Consider the following 15,549-nt stretch of genomic DNA (forward strand, 5'->3'; position numbering starts at 1 on the left):
CATCCAGAATTTGGAATTTCTGTATCGGAAATGTTTGGATACTAAATAGCAGAATGATTTTTAGAAATATCAATTCCTACTCCAGAATCCCTATTTTCCCCTGGCATCTCTGTTTGACGCCTTTCTTTTAGAGGTGGTACACACACATGTCTTTGAGGACTGATATCTTCGTGATTTCTTCTTTTGAAATCCAGTCTTACTTTATTCCCACTGTTAGCTCTGAACTATTAACAAAACTTTAAATCCAGTTTTGGCTTCAAACTGTTCAGAACTTGCTGCTTCTTTATTGCATGTGGCAAAGGATCTTAAACCATTTACCTAAAGCAAATATTAAATGATATGGCTTGTCATTCTGGAAAACACTAAGAGGTTAAAATCCGTTTATTGGAAACTTTCTGGCACAGTAGATGGCACCTGGAAAGAGTGGCATAAATGTTGATGATTCATTAAGCAATTAAAAGGTTAAAAATGGGGCGATTTTTAATCCTGAATTTCATTGACAAATAGTGGATTGAGGCAGACTGATATGTTAGTTTGAATTTTGATTCATTTGCTTGTCTGAATTCAGAAAACTGTATTTCAATAGTTTACCTTTCTGTCTTTTTCTTACCTTACATAACAACTGTTCAGAATATTAAAGCCTTTAAAAACAAAAACAACAAAACTGCCAAAGCCCATACCTCTGCTGTTAACCGTCCCTTAAGACCTAATGAAATTAAATAAATCAAAAAAGTGCCTCAAAGAAGGTGTTACTTCATGGGGTTTCAGTCAACAGACAGCATACCGACTGATCTAATTCAAGTCTGTTATTGGCTTGTTCTTGTTTGTTTGTTTTTTTTTCTTGGTTTTGCTTTGTTTTTAACAATGGGGAGATTTTTTACATTTAAAAATGGAAAACAATTATCTAGGCAATTGTTGATCTACTTCTGGAGCAAATAATGTGTTTATAGACTTTTCCTCTAGCAAAGCTGCACTACTGCTCATGAAATGGGGGTTGAAAAAGGAAAAAAAGAATATTCTAGTCAATTTACTCTTTTTTTTTTTTTTTTCCTCTAATCATGCTTTATTACAGGCTTACAGATCTTTGTTTTGGTCTGTGCTGGATTCCTGTTCTCTATTCACTCTCTTTACTAACTACAATTTAAAATGTTCTTCATGTCTTTTCCTTCCATTTTTTTTTTTAGCTTTTATTTCTCTTCCTTTTTCCTGCATTCCACATTTCCCTGTGCCTTTCTTATTACTATGGTGCTTTTTCCTACGTCTTGAAAATATTTCTAGAAAGAATCCATTAGAAGTGGGGGAGTCTATGAAACTGTAACATGGAAAATGAAAATTAAAAGGGCAAGTTAGTTTGAGGAGGGGGAAAAATAGAATAATTATACTCAGAGAGGGACTTCGGAAAGACTGCAATAAAATTAGGAAGGATCAAGATTAGCAAACACAGTTTAAGAAACTTCTCTCATTACTCTGTCCTGAAGTTTGGGAACTATCAATCATCCTTAACAGTTCAGGAAAGCTTTCAGAGTGATTTATCATATGGGTAAGAGGCACAAGTCCTCAAGTGCAGTGTTCTTGCCTGGTATCCCACTGTTTCTCTGTGTACAAGCTCTGTACACCCATGCCCAATCATATCATTAGAACCGAGAACAGAAAATTTCCATACAACTTTAAGCATCTTGTGGAAGTATTTCTGTATACTGTAGATAACCGTACTTGGGATAATTTAATGTGATCATCTAACAGCTACTTTTGACATTTGTTCACATACTTAGTACAGTACCTACTGTGTTATGGACTGGTGTACTTTCATCATATTTCTATGCATATCAGTTAATGTCAGTGTGACTTTTAAGATGAACACAGATATTTGTATTAATAAACCACAAGTTTCACAGTGCAATTTTGTCAGTGTTGAAACTTGCTTAACCTCTTGTTCCAAGAAGGAACAGACCTCCCCACCCCCAATGATAGCTCTGTCTCCTGTAGCCTTCCAAGACAGGTGATAAGCTAGTTTCTGGTTTGTTTGTTTGTTTTTTCCACAAAATGAAACTGATGACATAGAAGCATGTTTTACTTTTGCATGCAGATTTGCTATTTTATTGTTAACACTTAGAATTTCTGTGAAATTGGTTAAATATAAATGAAAGCAAACATATAAAAGCAGATCTGCTGTTACCATTGTTCAAGGTACAAGTTGTTTCTGTCTCCTCTTCCAAAGAGAACATGCAGAGCTTCAGACAAATGCCAGAAGAAAAGTTTCATGAGTTTGACACTCTTTAAAAGCACTGAAGAACTCCCTTCATTTTTTACTTGTTACAGCATACAATTTGTGATGAGGAGTTTATCCAGTTATTGCAAGATTACAGATGTGTTACAATCAAGAGCAAAGTAGTGCAGCTGCTGGAAGCCCAGTGCTACACCTGAAATGCATTAATCATAGAATATCCCGAGTTGGAAGGGACCCATAAGGATCATCAAGTCCAGCTCCTGTCACCACACAGGTCTGCCCAAAAGTTCAGACCATGTGACTAAGGGCACAGTCCAATCACTTTTTAAATCCAGACAGGCTTAGTGCAGTGACTACGTCCCTGGGGAGCCTGTTCCAGTGTGCAACCACCCTCTCAGTGAAGAACTTCTTCCTGATGTCCAGCCTAAAATTCCCCTGCCTCAGCTTGACACCATTCCTGTGGGTCCTATCACTGGTGATTATGGAGAATAGGTCACCTGCCTCTCCACTCCCCCTCACGAGGAAGTTGTAGACCACAATGAGGTCCCCCCTCAGCCTCCTCTTCTCCAGGCTGAACAGGCCCAGTAGTTCTGAATATTTGAGTAATTGATTTTAGGTGAACGTTAAACTATTATTATCACCAAATCTTTTGCAGACATCAGTTTTTAACACACAAATTACACTTCTGCCACTCAACAGGTGTTTTGATATTGGTGGTACATGCAGAGCCTGGCTAGAGCAATAACCTTTGCTTTGGATCACACCTGAGTTCCTTTAAGTTGTACTTAAGAACTAAGGTTCTAGTTGCTGGTGTCCTGTACTACAGCAGTAGGGGTTATCCTCCCTGGACATGGATGCTGTATTGCAGCATACCCTGCATAATATGGTGAGGCAAGTCTGGAAGTCCTTCTGATGAAGAGGCTCAGTGCATGTAACGATGATGATGGAAGCTTGGTATTGGGAATGCTGCAGTACAGAAGTCAGCAGATAAGGAAAGCCTAACAGTGGTTCCTGAGAAATCAAGATAATCTAACCTGAATTATTCAGCTAAAGGTTGTTCATGATTTGGATGCAGTATTGCTGCTCAAGGTGTAGGAGAAAAACAGGAAAGGACGGGGGAAAAAAATCCTTTGGGCAATCTGCAGAAAGACCAATAAAGCTGTTATGCAGACAGAGTTAATAAAGCACAAAGTTTGCTACCACAAAATTAATCAAAGAGACTTTCAACAAATTTGAATTGGCGTAGCAAGTTCAGACTGGCTCAGCAATTTGTGTTATCTATCTGTAGTACTTTTTATCTGGTGATAGGATTCCTGGCACTGCCTTTACCGTATCTTCAAAGGGAAAGGAAACAGTTCTTTGTTTATCAGACTTGCCCTGCGTTCACAAAGATATGACTGGCAGCGTCTTTGCAAGTAAATTCTGTTGCTTCAAGGAAATTCATGACTCACCATCAGTGTTTTCTCCAAACAGAAACCAAATATCGTAACATTTCAGCTAGCTAGCTATTTGGATCCAAAGATGTAATGGAAGTTGTTGCTTTTTGTGTGCACAATCAGATGCTAGAATTTAGTAAGTAAAAGCTTTGACTCTTACAAAATAATTGACTTATTAAGATGGTTGATGAGATTACTGGCAATACTACCCTTTATAGCTGAGCTCCCTGTAAAGTAGCTTCTAAATTGTTGCAATTTTTAGCCCAAGTTTTAATGTTACTCAGAAATTATTATTATTGGTAGCTATGCTGTAACTTGTGCCTAGTGCTCTATAGATCATTCTCACCAAATACAAAAATTTATTTGAATAAGCCTGCTTTTTGATCTCCTTCAGGAAATGGACTCTTTCTTTTCCCATGTAATTATAAATTGATTTTAAAAAGGAATAAAATTGGAGAGTGATTTTACTTTCTGAGGCATTGAATTTTCAACTGAATAATTACCTTTCAGACAAAGTTAATTATTTCTGTTACTGCTTATTATGCTGCTTGATTAAGTATATCTGGATGTAGCAACCAGTGTATTATTAGCCGCTCTAAACCCCCTGAAGAGCTGTAATGTTGTTACCTTTGCTAGGTAAGCAGACATCTTAAGTAGTAGAAATTGTTTGCTGTTCACCTGTTTTAGAAATAATATAATGAATTTTTCCAATAAAATATCATTTGTTTGCTGTATTTAGTAAGGAAGAAATATTTTTATTCCAGAGTAATTTACTATAAAAAGTTACAAAATAAGCCTCTTACATTAAAATGAAAGCACCATGGCTTAGCAGCAATCTATATTTCCTGTTCTTTTAGATCTTATCATTAAGTGTATTTTGTCATCAGTATTCTGTTTGTTGGTTTTGTGAGATTCAGTATATAACTGGAACAGTTATAAACTATGTGCGTAACCACTATGAAATGTTTTTGGCTAGTGTCTTTTCCGCTTAATCCATTATTTAAATAAATAGAAGTAGTTTACATTAGGGGTTGTGCTTGAAATTATGAAATGAAAGTCAACAAAAATGAGTGCCTAGATGGCTTGCAGTTCCAGAGTAGTAGAGAGGAGGGAGAGGACGATGGAAAGAGGAAGGAAGAGATGATTCCTGTTGCTAACTACACAGTTCAGAAATTTGGGGCAGTCAGAATAAATGTACATGACAGTGGTGGCACATTGCAGAGTAGGGAGGCCAAAGACAATTACGGTATTGGAGAAGAGGAGGAACCAAGCGCAGATAAATTGAGATTTTTGTTCTAATCAACTTTAATGCAAAATCACCTGTGTTTGCTCAAACCACATTTATCAGCATCTTAAGCTAAAATTATTGATTTAGCCCAGGAGCACAGGAGGAGTGCCAACATAATCCAGCTTTCTTCTGTTACACAGCAATAGCCTGCAACATAGGAGCATAAGGAACCACAATTTGTGAAGAGAGTATGTAGTTGTCCATTGGCCACAATGTACCAGATGCATACCCGTGCTCTATTTCATTAATTGTAGTGCTGGCAGTTTGATTTTTATCACAAGTCTAATTTGATAGATAAGATAGCACTCAATTCCTAGAATTATTTGGTCATATGAAAATTTCAGACTTCTAAAGTTACATAATTTGTAGAGCAACTTGAAAGACCTTAATTTGCCATAAAAGTTCAAGCACCAGAAGGCAAACAAAAAGAATGTATTTACTGTTATTAAACAGCAACAACAAAATTGTGGGGCCTATTTCAGGCGTTGTGTGTGCTTCAAGTCAAATATTGTGCATAAACAATCTTATTAAAAAATACTGCACTCCTTTCATTTTTTCCTATACTGATGGGCACAAGAGGTGAGTTCAGATCTAGTCTATGGCAAAGCATTTCAGAAACCTATTGCAGTAGTAACTAGTAGTTAAAGGACTTGAGATAGGTTCTGTAACTATTTGAGTGGTCCTGGATCTGCACATTTGAAAACAAACAAACACGCTATGGGGAGCTGTTGTTTCCTAAAAGAGGACCATTTCCAGTTCAGCCTTTAGGCCTCAAACAGTAGACTTGGCACAGTGGAGGTTAGTAACTTGTGGGTTGATGTGGCAGAAGAATTGAAAGGAGCTGGACTAGAACATTTGAAATTGGATTTGTCTACAGTGAAACAGTAGCTTGCATTCACAGTTGGAATTTCAGTTTTTCTTGAGCCACCTCTCCCCATGGGTAACTTAGCATGCCAGCTTTAACCAGATTTTTGATTACGTGACATATGCATTTACAGTCTGTTACTGTTAGATGCGTGATAGGTTCTCTGTTCAACAGCGTATACTGGCTCAAGTTCAGCATTGCACTGCCAACAACCATGCTGGTTCTGGTTAACTTCAGGTGCAGGTAGAATGAATTCTCATCTACCTGCAAAGACCACACAGGCATACAGAAAGAGGAAAAACTTACTAGGCTGTAGGGATCAATGCTTTCTGTTGAAGTGCTTGATGATCTTAGTTGTATTTATTTATAACTAGAGTCTGCATCACATAAATACTATTACAATTAGCCCTAGTCTTCAAGCTGTCTGCTATGATGCACATACTGAATTAATTAGAAATTTGTAATAGTCTTTTCTGTTGAGGTGTTAAGTTAATCATTACTTATTCACGTGATTGCTGTCTGATCACCTGCCAAAGCAAATCCGATCTGCGTCAGTCATGACCATCTACTGTTCCTGTCAATCAACAAGCACACACAGTACAGTATTCAGGCTAACTTCATGCCAGTTACAGGAGATGGATAAAAGCTACTCTAGACATAGAGCTGGGAGTTGCGGCTATGCTAGGTCAGATAGTGTTAAAGTCAGCAAGAGCCAAGTGACACTTTCAAAGTTCTTTGAACTAATTTGTGCTAGTGGAGTAGGTTTGTGCCAAGAACATCTGTGTGGAATCAGACCAAAATTATATCAGCTTCTTCAAAGAACAAGCTTGGGCTTATTAAAATTATGTAAGAACCTAAGTATACAGAGGTACTTATTACCTCAGGATATCACCACAGCTTTTGGTAATTCATTGCTTAAGGTTTTTCAGAGATTGTGGTTGTCTCTGCTTTAAATATATATATATATATATATTTATAAATATAATTTTTATTTAATATATATATTTAAATTTATTTCCTTACATAGATTATCTTTTCCGCTCATTTATACTTTTGCAACCCAAAACATCTGTAGCAAGATATTCTCCATTGAACGTGAGTTGTGTGAAGTACTGCTGCTTCTGTTTTAGAACTTCTGCTTAACCAAAACGTATTGATGTTATGAAGTGGAGAAGGAGTTGCACTTCTGTTTTGTAAATGAAGGATGACTAGTCTGTGCCTTCCAACAGAAAATAGGTGGTTTGAAATCTGACATAAGGATAAAGTAATTCAGTGTTTGTGGTATTGTTTGTGAAATCTCTGGGAAACAGAACTCTATCACAGAACAAAACCAAATAGATATATTTCATATAACTGAATTACTCTGACACAATAAACCGTTTGTCTTTAACTTCTACTCAGACTAATTAGCCATGAGTGATAATCTTAATTTGCTGTGTGGCTGCTGAGTCTGTTTGTATTTAATCCCAATTGGTTTTCTGTAGATGTTTTACGTTAAAAGTGGCCAGAACAACGTATGCAAATTGATTAATGTTTTATGTTTGTTTCAGTATAGTCTGTAACAGATTTTAGTTCAGTCAGACATTTAGCAAAATTCAGGTTAATAAGTGCCATTTCAATGCCTAGTCTGCAAACAATATTTACACTAATGGTTTCTTTTAAGGACAGGAATTCTCTGAAGTCCTTCGCAACAATGTCAAAATTTTGCCAAAAATATTTTCATTCTGATAGCTTGAACAAGAAAACATGAAGCAAATACAATATTATATAATAAAAGAATGAAAGTATTGATAAGTTTACTGAGTACATTGTGTGATTCTGCATATTCCTATTTCTGTCTGCTCTGAGCTATTACTACAAAAACTGCTCCTTTTAGTTCAGGTCAAACAGCATGGGTGTCTGTGATGGCCTGAGCCCTTCAAGGTGCCATTGGTGGAACAGAGTAGCTCATGCAAGTGAACAGTGGGGTTTCATTCACATGGAAATCACTCCTGGAGCAGTTGATACCAAGTATGAGTTAGAGAGGAAACTAAAAGGAGCCCCAGAGGGCTGCATGCTCAGCATAAGTGAATCGAGGGCTTCATTACTAACAACACATATTAGTTACTTTACATCATGTCAGTCTGACCCAAAATTTTAGGAGGTAGTGGTGAGAAATAATTCTACAGTGAAAAATTATAAACTGATTTAAAGCCTGATACTTATTTATGTGTATAAATAGCTCATGCTTACCAGTGTTAAAACCATTCAAACAGCAAACTTGAAAATGAAGTGATTTTCATTTTCATCTTCCTTAAAAGCCCATTGTACTGAAAAGTTGCATGAGTCTAGTTTAAATCAGTGAAGAGGGTAGGAAAAAATGCAGAGCTAGTCAGTACCAGCAAAAGCTTGGTATTAATACATAGGGCATCTGTGTTTTTCTGAATTTTGCTGTATTGGATGTGCCTCCACTAGGAGGAGTTGTCATATCCTTACAGTGTAATTGTATCGGGCATGTGTTTGTTATTTAAATCGTTTGAAGGAAAAATTATAGTTACAATATTAATTATCTATAAAGTTACTCATCTCTTTTCATTAAATGGAGTGGAATGTGATTCTAACTAAACGCATATTTGGACAGTTTTTCAGCAATACAGCTTCTGCATAGACTCCCATGGGGGGAGAGAGAGAGATCTGAATCAAGCCTGACCTCTCATTAAGAGGAGACTGCTTAACATACATGTCTTAGAATATGTACACAACTTTTGGATTGCTCTAGAGCAAAAGAAATAAACCTCTTGCATATTACAAACTAGAACTGAAATTTTCCATGCAGCTTTACTATTTCTCTTGTGTAAGGACCTTGACTTTTGCACTGAATCAGACAATTATGTTAAGTTAAAATGTTGCCACTCCCAAGCTGCCTACCCCATCCATATGCTGTAGTTATTGTTTCCATAACACAGTCGGCAGAAATAAGTAAATCTGTTCCTCGCTTGCTTTATTCCACAATCCAAGACGGCCTAAAAGAGTGTATATTTGCATGCAGACTGTGATCTGTATGGCAAAGTGATCTGTAACCTGCAACAGAGTTTGAGAGAATTATCGTCTCAGGTTTAACATCTCACATTCACACTTTTGCTGCTTGATCACTTCACCATCATTATGTGCTTTGTGTCAGCACAAGCTTTTCTATGGCTGTACAGTGAAGGAATTAATAAGACGGTGATCTGACTTGAAGTAACAACCTTTGAGTCATTTTCTCTGCTTGGTTAAGTCTTTGATCCTTCACTGCACAGTTATGTAAATGCTAGTGCTGGTCCAGCAAAGAAATCAGTGCGAGGCCGAAACAAGCACCTAGGGCTAGAGGCTAGTAATAGATGGTAATTACTTAAACTGGCTTCAGCGGTGATGCCACCAGTCATCTGTCTAACCATAGATGAAAGCAACTGAAGACTAATTGTAGTATGCAAATGAATTTGACAAAGAATAGAGAAGCAGTGTTCAGACATTCCATTGGAAAATGAATACATTTCTTCATTCTTTTACAGTTTTTATTCACATCTCGGGAAAGTGCATAAATTTTGTTATATTATTAATTTTGGTGAGGTCTGTGCAGAAGGAAAAAGGGAAAAATAAATTTAAACACGAATTAAAAAAATGCATTGAAGTTAGCCAAATACCTGAGTTTTTATTTCTCATTCAAGTTTTTTGATTTATATGTCAAAGCAAAATTTTATTTGCTTTTTCAGCACCGAAGAAAGCAAAATTGGAAATGCAAATGTATTATTAAATTTTTTGAAGGTGCATTTACAACCTAACAATGGTTTAACACAGTTCACATGAGTGATTACTGTATAATGCCAGCAGCATTTTACGCACTGAGCAAATCTGAGTAGTATCTTTGGAGTGGTCTAATTTATTAACTTAAGCAGATAACATGTAGGATGACTGTTGCTGTTTCTTCTCTACTGGTTTACCCAAAATTACATAAAACCACTGTAAGCATTTGTATTCTCATATAAACAAATGCATTTATTTTAAATAGCTGATGTGAACCATTGCACAGGAATGTCATTAGCAGTCTTTGAATCTATTTTAAATTCAGAATCTAACATAAAAGTTCTTAATACTTCCCTCTATGTTTCAGTAAAAATAAATAAATAAAGACTATGCTTATAAATAATACACTGGAAAAAGTATAAATAGAATGATCATGAAAATTTAGCTGTGTGATACTGTTTATGGAAAACAAGTTTCATTATACAGTTAACTGTAGCTAACACCTTGTTAGTACAAGTGGATAACATTTGCATTGGAGTTTCACATACATAATTTGTCCTTTTGGTTCTCTTTCTTCTGTCCAGTTAATCACTCCTGGGGTTCATAATGTGCAGAAGTCATTAATAGTTTAAGTCCAAACTATATGGATGTAACTGGTTTCCAAGAGAACTGAGAATTAAGTATGTACTTCACTTTCCTAGGCCACTAATTTTCTTAACCTGAGAATGACATTATCCTAAGTAAAATAATTGCATCATCCACATTTTCTTCCACATCTATGCACTTCTTGGGTGTTCGCTACATACAATATCAGATTTATCAGAGATACTGCTGTGATCACTTTTTTTTGTTTTATTTTGTTAAGCCACCATTGTAAGAACATTAGCTTTTTTTTTTTTTTTAACGTAATGTTCTTACACTTTCTTTTTCCATTTTGCCCCTTGCTCTCTGCATGTGGATTGTATATGGAACACTTACCCATCTAAGACACCTCATGTACATAGTCTTCCCTTGTAAAATGGCTTTTGCAAGTCTGTAGATGGAATCTGCCCATAGTAATTATTACCTGATGAATAGTTTTCACCTATTAGTTTGTTATTCCTTTTCATGCAGAGCTAACCAAAACTTCAAGGTTTTGCATGTTGTTCCTATCTGAAGAAAAAAAAAAAATCCTAGGGATAGCTTATCTTTGATGTAATCCCATTTATATGTACCAATGTACCAAGCTCATTTCCTCTGAATACAAGAGGATTAACATAGGGGAAACCGGTTTTAAGTCATAGTTTCCCACTCCTTCCTTGGTCCAAACAGTGCTTTCTCTGGACTGTCTGGTGCACAGTGCCAGTATTTGTTTGATCAGTGTCTGATTTGCTTTTGCTGATAGATTGCTTCCCTGGTATTTCTGCTGGTTTTGTCTCTTGCCCTGTCTTACAAAGGCCCTTCCCTTTTTTTTTTTTGTTTGTTTTTTTTCTTTTTTTTTTAGCAGAAAAGATGGAGATGGTATTACAATATGCTGTTTTTGACCTGTCATTTCCAAAGATTAGCCTTATCAGATTACAAGAACTCAATTCTTAACTAGAAAATTTCTGGTTTTCATTTAAGGTAGTGGGCTAGAGCAAGTCTTCTGTAAACTACAGCAGCTCACCCTTCCTGCATATACAAATCCTGGTAAAGGTTACTTTTGTCATTAATAATGGACATAAAGATGAACATGCTTTGAATCATCAACAGTTAACTTCTGACTTTACCACTCTGCATTTAGTATTCTGTTTATAGAACAGTTTCTGAGATTTTTCAAAGATACACTGTTGCCTTAAAGCATGCTGTCAGTGGGACAGTTTAAACTAGGGCCACAAAAGACAAGGTAGATCTCCTGTATTAAAACGTTAGAATCTCTGAGCAGTGGCATTGCAAGTATGATGACTGCTTCCAGTTTATCTAGCTTTTCACTCAACTGCATTTAAGAGCATATTTCCAACTGGTTTTGCTTGATATTTCATATAACAAAAGCATGTACCAAAGCATAACATTGGAAATGCCAATGTTATGCTTTGGGACTAAGGATTATCATCACAGTTTGCTGTATTTCTGCTGATTGATGAGGAATATTAGAACATAATTCTTCTCAGTTTTGGTATTTCATCCTGATCTGCCTCCAACTGTAAACTGGGAGGGCTATTTATAATTCTTAATGATAAATCACGTGGTCATTATGCTATTTTGTCATTACATCATTTGTAAAACTTCCATTAAAATTATAGGATTTTCATTAAAAGGTGCTAATAGGTTGGGTTTTAGGGCCTTGTTATTTGTATTGTTTTGTTTCTTTCTGCAAGTGGAAGATCAGAGTCCTCGTGCATATCCTGAGTTTTAAATTACTACCTTCTAAACTGCTATACCACTTCCCTAGATGTGTAGATTCAGGGTGTAGAAATCTACAAATCCTTATTTTAAAATCTAAAAATTGTCCTGCTTCAATCTAACTAGTTTCTACCAAACTTCTCTGAAGTTGTCGCTCACAGTAGCTTATAATGAATTGCTCTAGTGAGGTACACAGAATCTCTGTAACTTGTTTTTCAAGGTTTCCTCAGTTTGCAGAAACTTTGTTGTTCAAACATGTTGTGATGGAACATTCAAGAAATAGCTGTCTAAATTGCTTAGTTAAGCATAAATTGTTAAGATGTTACGATCAGCAGAGAGAGCAGACCTTTGGTCAGTGGTATTCATACGTCGTTATAGGTCATGAGGTATATAGACTGTTCTATGAGAAGATTAATTTTATCAATGCTGTGTCATTGAGGGTATGATTTCACTGATGCCAGAGGGAAATCAGGATGCATCTGAAAATTAAAATACATCTGAGTACATCTGAAAACAAAATTGGTGGGCCCTTGATTCAAAGGAGCTAGGTAGGAAGGCATGCCAAGTTTAAGTGATTAAAATCCTTAAGGAAAAATTTACTTATGCAGGTGCCCAGTAAATTCATTTTTTCCTTATAAATGATAGTGTCACAGCAACAGGCTAGTTGGAATTTCAATATACATCAATAATAATATATTAATGTAATTTCAATACATACCAATTTTGTTAACATAGGAAAGTCACGATGAAAGGACTGGTAAAACACTTTTCAGCCTGAACATGGAAGTATTAAAATATGGCTTGTCAGGTAAGATGAAATAGCTGACTGTCCTGGTGTCCTGGTTGTACTGGCTCACCTTAGTAACTCTGAGGACAGGACTACACTGTGATGTATGGCTTGGTCCGCTCCTGAGCAGGCTGAATTACAGCCTGAATCCCCAGTGGCTGAAAAAAGGAGTATGAATCGTTTTCCCTGGAATACTTATTGTATTACACAGAGATTTTGAATTACTTGACCTTTGTGTCTTTGGAAAAAAAAAATATATATATATATGTATGTATGTATATTAAATTTACAATGAAGCTAATTTAACAAAACCTTAGCTGAATTAAGAATACATAACTGCATACCACTTACCTTGCCTGGAGCATAACAAGCAAAAATTATCAATAGCATCATGTGGTAGTCCTGGCATATTGTGACGGGAAAGAAGAAAACTAACAAATTAATGTCAGAGTAAAGCCCTGCAATATGAGCAGTTGGGTTTAAAGCTACGTATAAAACGCCTTTTACTGTGCTTTTGGTTTAAATATGCTCCAATACATATGACCACAACTCTTTGCATGTTCTTAAAACATTACTAGGTTGTTTTTCTGTAGTAAAAGCTAAGTTCAATTCAGTAGATCAGGGTGCTGTCAGAAGAACATCCTTTCTTCTTGCTATTCAAGGGAGAAGTTACCCATTGGATTAATTTAATTTAATCAAAAAAACTTAAACACATTTCCACTGTTCCAAGACTTACAGAAGTGCTAAACAACCTCACTGTCTGTCAGAGAGCACCACAGGCTCTTTGCTGACCATAATATGTCAGCCTCCAGGCAGCTTTTTCTCACGTGTTTGGAGTAGAGAGATGTGTTGAAACAAGTGGTTAGCTGCTGCAAAGTCATACTTCTAGTTAGTTTATACAAAACTAATGAGCAAGTCCTTTTCTTGAACTATGGATGAGAGGAAAATACTCAAATAAAAGGATATATCAAAGATGTGAGACTGAAGATACTGCATGTCTGAACATGAGCAGTTCCTGCTTCTGGCATCGTCACTCTAATACAAAATGTTCAGGACACAAGTTGTAGATTTAGAACTGGGCGTCCTTGAATTTATTTAGGATATGTTCAAGCTTGCAAAAAGAAATCTCTTCATAAACTCAGCAGTTTTTGGAAGGTTAATTGTTTGCTTATGTAGATCTTACATAACTGTTTACACAGAACACTGATGCTGGGAGAACATTTTCTGTGTCTAGCTTTTTGTCTTATGTCCCTCATGCTTATATCTTATTGTCTATCTTTTATATCAATTTAGAAGTTGTAGAAAAGGAGAAAAAGTAGCAAAAAGTATTTTTGCTTACTGATAACTTAAATACCAACGATATAATGGAAACCGAGTTCTAACAGCCTCTCAGGTGCTGTAGTCACAGACATTCTCCATAACTGGTTGACCTTGACTGTGTTCTCATCTTGGGTGAACACCCCCTACAAACACTTTTTCACTTTTATGAAGAAAGAATGAGCACTTTGTAATTGCTACTATAGCACTGAGTGACTCTGTTGATTTGTCTTTTAAAAGATAATTCAGCCATGAGAGCTAAACAAAATGCAGCCATCAACATCCTCTGTATGAGGATTACAACGAGAATTACAATTGATTGTAGACCTGAACAGACTCTCAATTGTCATAAACTGTTGTCATGTTTCCACCAATTTAGGTATGGTGAATTAAGATTCTTCTGAATGCATATATAACTGCCTGTTACCAAGTGACCAAGAAGGTATTCATCTCTTTGGCCATAATAACAGGACTTGCATGCTTTCTGTGTTCTTCAGTCATTTGATATTCAAAAGTGATAGTAATTGTAAAGGGAGGTTTTTTTTCAGAGTCAAACGCACTGTGAGGTGAGGGAGTAGATAATGAAGCATATACCTATTTGTAACTGGCTGACCCAACTTGATCTTGAAGAATGTTGCATGCTTTTTGAACAATACAATAGTGTAGAGGTAAGAACTGATTTTTTTTTTCAATAAAATCCTTGCGAAAATTTCAAGCAAGGTGATATAGTACAACTTGAGGCAAAACAAACAACCAGTTTCTTTTGTCTTAGGAAAAGGGAAAATAAAACCAATGTCTTTCATAGCTGTATGCTAAAACTCAGTGAAATTCAGCCACTTATCAGTCAGCTAGATAAAATTAACATTTTACTGTTTCTAATGCTGCTTGTCCAATTTAGTAGTAGCTATCTCAGATTGTAAATAATGGGCATGTTTACCAGAGCAAGAACACAGAGTTAAGTTGCATTTTGCAAAAGTGAATAAATAAGTTCCTTTATAATATAGGTAAGAATTTTGAGAAACGCATTAATTGTTATATGAATTTGGTTTATGGATAAATGGATGCAGTGCGGCTTAAAGGTAGTATTCACTATTAAGTAAGTACCATGTTACATAAGTCATCTTGAAGATCCTTAGAAACTTGCTCAGAAATTCTTAAGACCTTTTTCCCACAGGTCTTACTTGATCAAAATTTTCTCTCTAATGTCCTTTTTGTGTTTTCAGTTCTTATTATTGACACATACTGTATCATCAGTTAAATGCTTCTTGACACGTTTTAATTCTCTCTGTATTCCTAATTAAAAAAGTAAATGTAAAAGTATAATTGGGTATTCTCATCCATTCAAAATATCCTTGGATTCATTTCTAAACAAATTTTCAACCAATTTTGTGTGTGTGTATGTCACTAACCAAAGTTTCATAAGACTGAAGTTTAATTACAATTGGTTTCTCTGTCACATCTATGCTGCTTGTATACCAGAGTTCTTCAAATATAGAGTTTGTAACA

At 35.9% G+C, this 15,549-nt stretch overlaps 1 protein-coding gene across 3 annotated transcripts in view; it reads left to right on the top strand.

Annotated features, from left to right (window-relative positions):
• BCAR3 (BCAR3 adaptor protein, NSP family member) overlaps positions 1-15,549 on the top strand; it is a 98,125-nt gene that overhangs the window by 14,579 nt on the left and 67,997 nt on the right. Inside the window, exon 1 of one of the 3 annotated variants that reach the window (XM_068689996.1) lies at positions 3,739-3,799. The exons of the other annotated variants lie outside the window; for them this stretch is intronic. Within the exon in view, the coding sequence (XP_068546097.1) occupies positions 3,754-3,799 (46 nt within the window). The 5' untranslated portion in view covers positions 3,739-3,753. Of the gene's footprint in view, positions 1-3,738; positions 3,800-15,549 lie in introns of those variants that run through there. 3 annotated transcript variants of the gene reach the window in all.

The sequence above is a fragment of the Anas acuta genome, chromosome 8, assembly GCF_963932015.1.
Source record: "Anas acuta chromosome 8, bAnaAcu1.1, whole genome shotgun sequence".
NCBI lineage: Eukaryota > Metazoa > Chordata > Aves > Anseriformes > Anatidae > Anas > Anas acuta.